Below are 12,586 nucleotides of genomic sequence, written 5' to 3' on the forward strand. Positions count from 1 at the left end.
GCGGGGTCATAGCTGTTTCCAACTGGACACAGACTGAGAAATCACAATTAACTAACTGAAGATCACTGGGTACAGGCAGTGGGAAAAACAAAAGAATGGCAGATATATGAAGAAGGAAAGACTCAAGGACCTAAATGTGTTCGTTCAGCTAACTTTTCATGGACACTTCATCCGTGTACTCAAGGGCACTTAGCCCTTGTGAGCACTCAGTACAAAGTGGCAAGCACTGACATGTACAAAACAGACCTAACTCAAAGTGCTGAGGGAGCAGATAATGGAGTCTAGAGTGACTAGGCAGGTGGCACATTTGAACCAAGTCCCAGAGGATGCCCTCTAGCCTGGGCGACAGAGCAAGACTCCGTCTCAAAAAAAAAAAAAAGAAAGAAATTGTTAAGATAGTAAATTTTATGTCAGGCATTTTTACCACAATAAAAAATTAATAATAAAAAAGGAAATTGCATGCCCTTCCTGTGAACCATCATGATGTCATTTCCCCAATTTTAACTCATCACCTTTGCACTCCTTGAGTCAATCAGCCTGACTCACAGGTTTCTATTTTTCTTTTCTTTTTCTTTTTAGACAGGGTCTCTGTTGCCTAGGCTGGAGTGCAGTGGCATGTGTTCTCTGGTGGCTTCCTAGGAAGGCACCATGGGGTGGAAATGTGTTTTTTTCCTTTAATTGTGGATCTGTCTAAAACAAAAGCCCACAAAGATGGCACATGGCAGCCATGACACATGACCACAGAGTGGAGAAGGCTCCCTGTCACAGTGCAGCCTACACTATCCCACACATACTATGTCAACTTTGACCAGAAGACCAAAGACTCATGTCTCAAGCCAAGTACAGTAATCAGGGACAAGGATTCTTATTCCTTCATATCAGTCAATATGATTCTGTATCCTAATACTATAAAGTTTTTTGTTTCATTTTTTAAAGACAGGGTCTTGCTCTGTCACCCAGGCTGGAGTGCAGTAGTGCGATCACAGCTCACTGCAGCCTCAAACTCCTGGGCTTAAGCAATCGTCTTGCCTCAGACCCCGAGCAGCTGGAACTATAGGCAATCACCACCACGGCCAGCTAATTTTTTAAATTTTTTTGTGGGGATGAAGTTCTATGTTGCCCAGGCTGCCAATATCAGAATTTTTGTTTGATGCAGCAGACGCTAGAAGTCAATCTGGTCTTGTGATGCTTAACTCTTCACTTAAGTTTTTATCTCCTTTATGACCCAAGTTTTCAAACAACAGATTTCTAGGAGGCTGGTAAAACACTTCTAGTTTGCAAAAACATTCTACATTTCAGGAAGATTTCTATTTAAAAAGCAGTTAAAGTTAATGTCCTGATGTTTAATAAGTTTAAACTTTCAATTTTCTACAACTTCCATTTCTTTTTTTTTTTTTTTTTTTTTTTTTTTTTTTTTTTTGAGACGGAGTCTTGCTCTGTCGCCCAGGCTGGAGTGCAGTGGCCGGATCTCAGCTCACTGCAAGCTCCGCCTCCCGGGTTCAGGCCATTCTCCTGCCTCAGGCCTCCCGAGTAGCTGGGACTACAGGCGCCAGCCACCTCGCCCGGCTACTTTTTTTGTATTTTTTTTAGTAGAGACGGGGTTTCACCGTGTTAGCCAGGATGGTCTTGATCTCCCGACCTCGTGATCCGCCCGTCTCGGCCTCCCAAAGTGCTGGGATTACAGGCTTGAGCCACCGCGCCCGGCCTACAACTTCCATTTCTATAAAACCCTTACGGTGCCAATCTTCATAGGCCAAGTGAAAATGGAGTAGCATGGTAATCCCTTCCATTATTTTCTACCATAGCATAGACACATTAAAGGGAAGTAAACAATTACAAAGATAATCTAGAAGAGTAAGCCTCTCTATCCAATTAAATGAAGTAACACTGATAGCTCAGGAAACAATACCAATAATCTTTATGTTAAACTAACTTCCCTTTACTTGTTAGTGGTACTAGTAAGACGTTAGTAATAAAATTATAGATGAGTATACTTAGAAACACATTTTCAGACAGACTAAACACCTTTCTCAGACTTATGAAGATCTATTTCTCCACAGACACACATCTGGAGACAGTCACAGACAGCACAGGATTAAAATACTAAAACTGATTTTCAGAGTTCTCTTTGGAAACATGCTTGGGTTAAGAGATGATCTGTTATTTATTTATTTTTTAAACATATGGAAAACTGAGAAATCTCTGTCTGAGTCAGATGTGGACACAGACCAGCATAATTTAGAGATGGTACACTCTATGCCTTACACGTGTTGTTTCATTTCATCTTCACAATAGCCTTAGGAAATAGGTGCCATCATTTCTACTTTGTAGATGAGGAAACTGATGTCAGGGGATAATATGTGTCCAGGCTACCCGATCAGTGATTGGTAGGGCTAGAACTCAACCCAAGGCCTGTGACTCCAAATCCCACCTTTTCACAAACCAGAGTGCCTCGACAGCCAAGTCTTCAATACTAATTTACTCAGGATGTTTGTAATAAAATATGAGGGTAAGAGAGGTCAATTTTTTTTTCTTTTTTTTTTTTGAACACTGAGATTCTTCAGAACCACACAACTGTCTAGAGCTATGCTGTCTGATGTGGTAACCATTAGCCACATGTGGCTATATACATTTAAATTACTTAACATTAAATAAAAGTTAAAATCAGTCCCCCAACTGCATTACCCTACATTTCAAGTGCTCAAAAGCCACATGTGGCTACTGGTTACCACAATGGACTTGCAGATTATAGAACATCTCTATCTTCACAGAAAGATCTATAAGATAGCACTGATGGAGAGGACCCCCAAGAGGCATGGTCAAGTATCTTAGTATCTTTAAGGTTAATACTGTTCAGAATATTAGAGGGCATTGAAGACATTGAACAGACCTTTCCATCTCTACCGTGAGGACAGGAGCAGCTCATTCTCCAGAACTTCTTTCCCTAAGGTGTACTCTCAATAGCTGACACTAAGGAAGAGAATAGCTGTAACTACTTTATGCAAACTGATCAAATTATAGGTTCCAACTTGGAAAGGATAACTTTTTTGTTTGTTTTTGAGCTGCAAGGGAGGGTGTAATAATTCACTTGTAAGAATTGGTTCAACCAACACTTGAAAAATACAGGGCAAGGGATTGATGAATAAAAACCATGTCACAGTGCACAATCCTCTAGGAACGCTGCACAAAAGGAGTTTACAAATTAAATTACATTCACTACAGATAATCATGTGTGTTTCTACTAAGAAAAGGTATTATTTAAACCAAATGATATGTTACATAAAAGAAGGCAAAAGGGCAACACTGAGAAAGAAGAAAATCAAAGTGTAAAACTTATGACCAAATTAGTCATTCTAAGATGAAAGGCAAAACATGTTATATAGCCGGGTGTGGTGGTTCATGCCTGTAATCCCAGCACTTTGGGAGGCCAAGGCGGGCGGATCACTTGAGGTTGGGAGTTTGAGACCAGCCTGGCCAACATGGAGAAACCCTGTCTCTACTAAAAATACAAAAAAATTAGCTGGGCGTGGTGGTGCATGCCTGTAATCCCAGCTACTCGGGAGGCTGAGGCAGGAGAATCGCTTGAACCTGGGAGGCGGAGATTACAGTGAACCAAGATCGTGCCATTGCACTCCAGCCTGGTCAACAAGAGCAAAACTCCATCTCAAAAACCAAACCAAACCAAAACAACAACAACAACAAAAAACATGCTATACAGATACAATGGAATGGAATATTATTCAGCCTTAAAGGTTAGGAAATTATGACAAATGCTATAACATGGATGAACTTTGAGGACATTATGCTAAGTGAAATAAGCCAGTCACAAAATACTATATGATTTCACTTGTATGAAATTTCTACAGCAGTCAAGTTCATAGAGACAGAAAGTCAAAGATAGCTGCCAGGGGCTGCAGGGAAGGGAGACTGGGGAGTTGTTGTTTAAAGGGTACAGCATTTCGGTTTTGCAAGATGAAAAAGTTCTTGGGATTGGTTTCACAATGACGTGGGTATACTTAACGCTACTGAACTATACACTTAGAAACTGTTAAGATAGGCTGGGCACGGTGGCTCACACCTGTAATCCCAGCACTTTGGGAGGCTGAGGCGGGCAGATCACGAAGTCAGGAGATTGAGACCATCCTGGCTAACACAGTGAAACCCGCCTCTACTAAAAATACAAAAAAATTAGCCAGGCGTGGTGGCGAGCACCTGTAGTCCCAGCTACTTGAGAGGCTGAGGCAGGAGAATGGCATGAACTTGGGAGGTGGAGGCTGCAGTGAGCTAAGATCGCATCACTGCACTCCAGCCTGGGCAACAGAGCAAGACTCCATCTCAAAAAACAAACAAACAAACAAACAAAAGAAATTGTTAAGGTAGTAAATTTTATGTCAGGCATTTTTACAACAATGAAAAATTAATAATATAAAAGGAAATTGCATGCCCTTCTTAGAAAAGCCATCTAACTATAGTCCCACTGCTTGGGAGGCTGAGGCAGGAGGACTGCTTGAGCCCAGGAGGTCAAGGCTTCAGTGAGCTGTGATTGCACCACTGCACTCTAGCTTGGGCAACAGAGTGAGATCCTGTCTCAAAAAAGGAAAAAGAAAAAGAAAAGCCATCTAAGTCTGTTAGACCCACCTATTGGTCACTTCTTCCACCACCATGCCATGCAAATAAATACTACATTCTCCCTACTACAACAAAAGTTAATGATTGCTCTGAACTTTTTAAGATTTAAATAATGGAATACCATAATAATAAAGCCAAATATGCAAAGCCAAATACCTGGGTCAGTGGCAGAGATGATTGCTCCAAAAAAGAGACAATCTGTGTAGTAAAATTTATCAGAGAGCTGTCCCATAATCTTCATGAGCTTCACCACACCATACATGAGATTTCTGTAAGAAGGTAAGGTAAACTATGTCAGGAGAAACAAATAAGTAACTTAGCAAACATGCAAGCAGAATAGTACTAGAATGCTGTTCTTAGAGATTTATGAAAATTAACAGGCAGCTGCCATGGTTGGACACTTATTAGAGACATTGGCAAATAGGACTTTGGCATCAAGTAAGAGTTTGCAAGTTAATGTCATCTTGCTGAAATATCTGAACATTTCATTTTTAAAAGTTGTACTCTAACAACTAAAGCAACCATGAAGTACAGTCTTCAATTAGCAACAAAGCTAAAGCATTTGAAACAACTGGGTAATACAGAGGAAAGGAAGAGACAGAACCTGGCATAATGTTTTTGTAGCAATAAGTTGCTACAAAACTCACAAGATTCTAAGATAATACATTTAAAGTCAGAGAAATCAGTAGACTGGATGAAAACAGAGAGAAAAAAATGGGTTGGTCACAAAGATCCAAGGGATTGACCTACTACTGCCTTCTCTGCCAAAAATTATTTCAAAGAAAGGAAAAAGAGGCAAATATCTTTAAATATCCTATTAGAACATCCATATACCCATGAAGATATCTGGACTTTCACTCTTTGCATGGGTCAGGTGCGCCAGCAATAGCCCTCCTTATGCTATGTAGACTGTGACATGGGCTAAGAGGGACTACCAAGTTAAAATTTTCAGCTTGGAGGAAGAACATTTCCTACAAGACAGCTTGCAAATTGGGAGGAGTGAGGAGTGTGAAAAGGTCTAGTACGTGTTACAAGGGTATGTGTGCATGCACGTGTATGTGTGTGTGCGTGTGCGTGTGTGTGTGGTGGCAGCAGCAGTGATAGCAGCAGCTGCAGGGGTTAGACAAGTAAAAATAACCATGGACTTGACTCATTATACCCTACAGCCAATGCTCTAATAATGAGATTCTTGATGCCACTGCCCACCTTTGTGTCTCAAATGCTTAGAAGGGTGGACTAGCTAAGCTAGGAGTAAAAGAACTATTCGCAGAATGCAATCCTTTCGAGAAGAAACAGCTATAACTTAATGCTTCCCTATTGTGTGCCAGACACTGTTCTAGACACTTAACCAGTTCAATTTCATTTCACAGCAATTGTATGTTACAGATTTGATTTGCCCTTTGTTGCTTATCAAAGGCTTCTTTCATGTACCCTTTAAACATTCCTGGAACAAGACCTTCCTCTCCATTTCCTTCCACCAGTCTGTGACCTACACAATAGACTTCTCTGGTAGCCTTTTCCCCATTTTGCTTCCTGTCGTCACTAATGTCAGTTATGTAATGTGTCATTCTTCAATAATGTGTATCTCTTAAAGGATAAGTCCAAGCCCCTCCTTTTTTGATGGCACAAAAGACCCCTGCTATTATCTCCAGCCAATTGTTAAAAAATTCATAAAAATCCTAACTTTATTCAGATTTTCTTAGTTTTTAACCTAATGTCCTTTTTCTGTTCCAGGATCTTATCCGGGATACCACATGACATTTAGTCATCCAATCCCTTTAGTCTCCTCATGGCTGTGACAGCAGTTTCTTAGACTTCGCTTTTTTTTTTTCTTTTTTTCTTTTCTTTTCTTTTTTTTTTTTTTTTGAGATGGAGTCTCACTCTGTCACCCAGGCTGGAGGGCAGTGGCGTGATCTCAGCTCACTGCAAGCTCCACCTCCCAGGTTCACGCCATTCTCCTGCCTCAGCCTCCTGAGTAGCTGGGACTACAGGTGCCCGCCACCACGCCCAGCTAATTTTTTTTATTTTTTATTTTTAGTAGAGACAGGGTTTCACCGTGTTAGCCAGAATGGTCTCGATCTCCTGACCTTGTGATCCACCTGCCTCAGCCTCCCAAAGTGCTGGGATTACAGGCGTGAGCCACCGCGCCCGGCCAGACTTTGCTCATTTTTGATGACCTTGGCAGATTTAAGGAGTACTGGTCAGATATTTTGTAGATATATCCTTTGACTAGGATTTGTCTGATTTTTTTTCTCATGGTTATACTGAGGTAATGTGGTTTTAAGCGAACGACCAGAGAGGTAGAGTATCCTTCTCATCACAAATATCAAGGTACATACTATCAACGTGACTTACCACTGCTGATGTTGACCTTGATCACTTGGTTGAAGTAGTATTTGTCAGGCTTCTCCACTGTAAAGCTACTCTTTTTTCCTGCTTTCTGTACTGTACTCTTCAGAAAGAAGTCACTATGCACAGCCCACACTCAAAGAGGGAGTGGGAGGGGACTGAGCTCTACCTCCTTGAGGGGGATGTATCTACATGAAGTATTTGGAATTCTTCGCACAGGAGATTTGTCTCTTCTCCCCCATTTATTTATTCATCCAATCGCTTATTTATATCCATACGGACTCAGGGATATTTACTTTATGCTCTTGGGGATAATCTAATACAATGTTATTTGTTTTGTTGTTCTTCAGCCATTGGCTGGGGGGGCTTTGACCATTACAGGGGCTTTCGGTTGGCTCTTGTGTCCCTTTGACATCCCCCACATTCTTTTGCCTGTCTGTTTTCTGAGCACTTCCTTACTTTCTGGCATTATTAGATACTCCCTTTTCATCTTGTATATTTCCTGCCCCAGCCCTAGAATTAGCCATTTCTGCAAGGGGCTCTGGCTCTTTTTATCAAAGAATGATAATAGAAACCAAGATCTGGGTGTTGGGTATAATTTTATTTCATGTAAATTGATCTTAATTTAAATAGCCACACGTGGCTAATAGCTACCATACTGAACAGTGTAAATCTCGATCCTGACTGCCATCAAAAATATCAAAATACTGGACTCTGTGGACCCAAATGGATCTCATCCCTATGGAATGTGTGTTAATTTGGTTATAATACAAAGGTTCACTTACCCAATAATGAAGCATGAAACAGCAGTCCCCAAGAAGGCATAGGCCAGTATAGACCCAAGATTTCTGAAAAAGTGTCTCTGAATAAAACAAACAAACAAAACTCAGGAATCACATTGTGATTTTCAACAATGAGCTTAAGAAACACATTAAAAGTCTCTAAAAAGTGGAACTCTACCTACTGTTTCCATTACATCAAGTAACAACTGAAGTTACTCCTATATGGTGCTATTTAACCTTAGACATCATGGTTTTAAGTTATCTTCTATACAGCCAGGTAGTGAGCAAGTAAGCAAGGACTTAGTAAATTTTCAGACAAAACTGCTCTGGATGATTACATTAAATTACAGTACGTGTGTGTATATGTTGTGCACGTGTGTGTGTGAGTAGACCAATCATTTTTATAGATTTAACCCAAACCATTTTACTCAGTGATTCAGCACATCACTTCCAGTTCTGGTGGTACCTCAGAAGATCATCACAGATAGAAGTTTAAAACAAAGTGTGAAAGTGCTATGTCATGAGCTTTCTGCTTAATTTGATATCAGAAAACAGAGTCCTAAATATCTGCTCATGGAACCTGAAGCGTCTCCTTATATTCATCTAGATTAATGTCTGAAGCCTGGGAAAGAGTGACAATAGAGATGGATGTGGAGAAATGAGAAACAAATAGTTCCATTTAAGATGGCCAAGTTTATACAAAAAGAAACACACATCAATATCACATCTAGAAATTATTCAGAAAGAGGTGGCAAAACTGCAATCCTTTCAATGCTTCTGCACATTCATTGGTTACCTTAAAAATGTAAACACACACACACACACACACACACACACACACACGGATTTACTTGTTTTACCATGTTGTCTTTGAAGGATTTACTTCTTACAAGTCATTAGGCCTGTGGGATATTCCAACGGAGGAAATTCTGCCTGTTCCTGGGATCCTAAGACACAGTTCTGCCTCCTCAAGGCATAAGCCATTCTCATTTGACAATCAGAACTATTTAACACAAACAGACAAAATCTCCCAACACCCTGATCAAACAAAGGCCAGGAACACTTTACCTAGATTTTTTTTAAAGGCAGGAGAGCCCCAGCATGTCAGCTGAGCAACATCAGAAAAAGACAGGGTGCAGGAAGAAGAACCCAGACGAGATCAGGCAGCCACCACGAAGCATGACCAGACAGAGGGCTGCAGGTGTCCTCTGGTCTGCATCCCAGACACAGGGCCTTCCCAGTGCTTGCCCCTATCTGAGTCAGTAAAGAAGGTGTTAAGGAATGCCTGCTGCCCCTAAGCCACCTGCTCAGGAGAGAATCCTTCAAGGGCTTGCCATGCTGACAGGCACCGAATGAGGGTGCTGCCTGTACATAAGATGGACACATTATGTTTGCCTCTTAAATAACTGCCTTTTTGTTTTTAATCAAACGCATTTATACATCAATGTTTTGAAAAATATATATTTCAAAAAAATCAACAGTTGTGAGTCTGCTTCTCTTTAAAAGCTCCAGAAAGGGCTTTAATCAGGGAGGGCTAGGAGTGCACCAAGAACAAGGCACCAGATGAATGACACTTGTGAGGTATCCAAGAACAAATTCCAATCCCAGATGTGCTTTTCCTTGCCACTCAGCTTTCCTTTGGGTAGATATTCCCATGGTAACTCTGAATATAAATTAGATAAATTCATATTCATGACATTAGCCAAAGCAAAAAATTAGGAATGTAAATCTGTAGCCAAAAATACTTTCACAATATATTCTAAAATCACACACACACAATTACCCATCTCCCGTTCATATCTGCTGATGCGAGCTGAAACTTAACTGTATTTTGAAAAGCTATACTATTTGTGTATTATGTCTAGTACTTAAATGTATACTTCATAGTTCACAAAGTGTTTTCACATATATTAGCCCATCCAATTCTCACAATGATCTATCTGGAAGGTATTATTTGGACCATCTTATATGAGAGAACCCAAGGTTCAAAGGCATGATGTAAGCTGCTTCAAGTCACATGTCCGCCAAACCAAGGCCCAGACTGGAAAGGTGGTCTCCTGACCCCAAAGCATCGTGCTCTCACTGTGCAAGCTGCCCTGCTACCCAGTTCTTCGATTCCCACTTCTCTTTGGGAAAGAAAGGACAGGAGGTATCCAGTAAAATCCTAGATCTTTCATCCTACTGTTATTTGGTTACAATACAGCCATGATTAGTTCAGAATCTCCCTTACTTTTCCTCCTCAATTATAAAATGACAAGAAGAGACAAAAGGAGATGATGGCATGCCCTGGCAAAGTCTTCAAAAATATAAGCCCAAGACAGCCCAGGATGAGAAGTTTTGCTTTGGTGAAAATATACCTGACATCCCAATTTCTAGCTGTACCATTCTAAGCCTTACACTGCTACTCCTTGGGAAATCCCATCCCCTCCCATTCCTCACTGGCAAGTTTTAACATGTTATTGTATATGTGTGTGAGAGTGAGGGAGAGAGAGAGACAGAAGGAGAGAGAGAGAGAGAAAGAGAGACAGAGAGAGAGAAAGAGTGTGTGTGTGTGTGTTTGGTGGGGGAGTCCACTAATAATGGCTCCTATGGGTGAATTATTTCCCTGCCAAGGCCCTCTAAGCAAACCATGAGTGGTAGCACAAAATCAAAGCTAATTCCAATGAGAACTTTTTTCAAGTCAGAAGGCCCAGGTCTGCATGATAGCTATATGATGTGCATAGGTCAGAGGGTCTGAATGTTATCTGTGTATATACCATCCATTAATTGGTGAAATATTTATTACACATTTCACTGACAACAGGTTTCATCAGAGATGGTAACCATATTAAGGACCAACTATTTAGGTGCCTTTATAGGGGCAATTTAAAAAGGAAAGAGACTAAACTAATAGTTGATAACCTGAAAGACTAGCTGTGATATTATGATGTGTATGTATTGGTTTTCATCTACAGTTCCTGGCTCATAAGCTCCCACAGCTCTTGTTACAGTCTTTTGTTGTAATGTTGGGCACTTTAGGCCTCAGAAGCAGGTAGCAAAAAAAATAGAATCTCTCTGACCTTCTCTTGCCCTCCTTTCAGCTGCTCCTTTTCTGCCCCAAGGCAGGCCATAGAAACTAAAAATATACTCTAATTTTCTCCTGCCTTTTTGAAGTAGGTCATAAGACCCTCATTTCAGAAGGGATCCTGCCCCATACTGGGGAGGAAGGTATGCCACACAGAAAGGCCAAGAAGAATCTGAACACATAGGCCTTGCTGGGTTTCCCCACTCAGTCTGTCAGCATTAGATCACACCCCTTTTGTCCAATCACTTTTCTACACGGTTGTCAATCATGGCTATGCAATGAAACCTCCACAAAAAGTTCAAGAGGATGGGGTTCCGAGAGCTTCCAAATAGCTGAATACATGGAGGTTCCTGGATGGTGGTGCCCCGGGAGCGCATGGAAGCTCCATGCCCCTTTCTCCACACCTTGCCTTATGCATCTCTTCATCTGTATCCTTTGTAATATCTTTTATAATAAACCGGTAAATATGAGTGTTTCCCTGAGTTCTGTGAGCCACTATAGCAATGTAATGAAAGAGGGGGTCATGGGAACCCCAACTTGAAGCCAGGCAGTCAGAAGTCCCAGACTTGTGACAGGTGTCTGAGATGGGGTGGGGGGCAGTATTGTGGGACTCAGCCTTCCGTGGGATCTGGCAGTATCTCCAGGTAGATAGTGTCAGAACTGAACTGAAGGACACCCAGCTGGTGTCTGCTGCAGAATTGATTGCCTGTTTGCTGGTAGGGAGAAATCCCTCCCACATTTAATCACAGAAGTCTTCTGTGTTGGTTACCATAGTGTGAGAGCAGAGAAAAACCAATTAGTGGGGTTTTTTTCCCACTCAGGCTAGTATTTCAAAAACAAATTGATTGGGAACTGGCAAAGCCTGTGAGTTGTTTGTCTGTTGAGAAAATGGTGCTGATAAAGGGAAGGTTCTGCAAAAACTAAAATGTCTTTCAACCATCAGAGTGGCTTTCACAACCCATGATTTGGTTTCATTTTAAAACAACTATGACTGATTATACATTAAGATTAGTTATGTAAAATATCAAATTACTCATCACCCATTTGATCTGAAGAAGAGTTCCCAAATTCTCCACTTATGTAAAAAATAACGTAATTTATACCCATAATAACCATCTCCCATCTATTACATGTCAGTAAATGACATACAAATTCGGATGACCCTGGCAACCCAGAGTAGTCAGGTAAACGATATGGTCTTTTTTTGTACGGAAAACCTAAATCTAGAGGCAATAAGGCACAAAAGAACAACTCTGGGCTCTGGAATCAGACAGACTGAGTCACCTTGACTCAGTCCCGCACTATCTATGTAACCTCATATGCATCATTAATCATTCTGAGCTGAGATTCATCATCAGTAAAACGCAGGACACTCTACATGTGAGTATACAAATGCACTGGGCTGGTGTGCAGAAACACACAGCCTCTGTTCCTCAAGCACCTATTATGGAGATGGAACTTATGTTCCATTTCTCTCCCTCTTCCCCTCCTGCCCTGAAGGTTATGCAGTAAGAAGGGGTCACTTGATCTCTGGAAGAGGAAGTTTGACCCTGACTTGTAATCTTGACCTTGTTGTGCAAGGTGGGGAATTGTTCTTGTTCCTTTAGCCTCCATGCTGTGAGCAAAAGAGGCAGCTTTTGGCAGGCCCAGCAATTTCTAGGATCTCTCCATTTCAGCCTCCTTAAGTGTAACTGTGACCGACCTGGCTAAAGGGTACCTGTCCTCAATTCATGAGGTAGGGTGTAAGAAGCCCCCTTACTAA

The 12,586-nt window shown here is 41.2% G+C and overlaps 1 protein-coding gene across 3 annotated transcripts in view; it reads right to left on the reverse strand.

Moving 5' to 3' along the window:
- SLC9A7 (solute carrier family 9 member A7) overlaps positions 1-12,586 on the reverse strand; it is a 144,760-nt gene that overhangs the window by 49,835 nt on the left and 82,339 nt on the right. For all 3 annotated transcript variants that reach the window (XM_015443699.4, XM_015443697.4, XM_065538052.2), the window contains exons 4-5: positions 7,764-7,840; positions 4,786-4,898 (exon numbers count right to left, since the gene is read on the reverse strand). In XM_015443699.4, the coding sequence (XP_015299185.3) occupies positions 4,786-4,898; positions 7,764-7,840 (190 nt within the window). The remainder of the gene's footprint in view (positions 1-4,785; positions 4,899-7,763; positions 7,841-12,586) is intronic.

This window comes from Macaca fascicularis, chromosome X, assembly GCF_037993035.2.
Source record: "Macaca fascicularis isolate 582-1 chromosome X, T2T-MFA8v1.1".
Taxonomy (NCBI): Eukaryota; Metazoa; Chordata; class Mammalia; order Primates; family Cercopithecidae; genus Macaca; species Macaca fascicularis.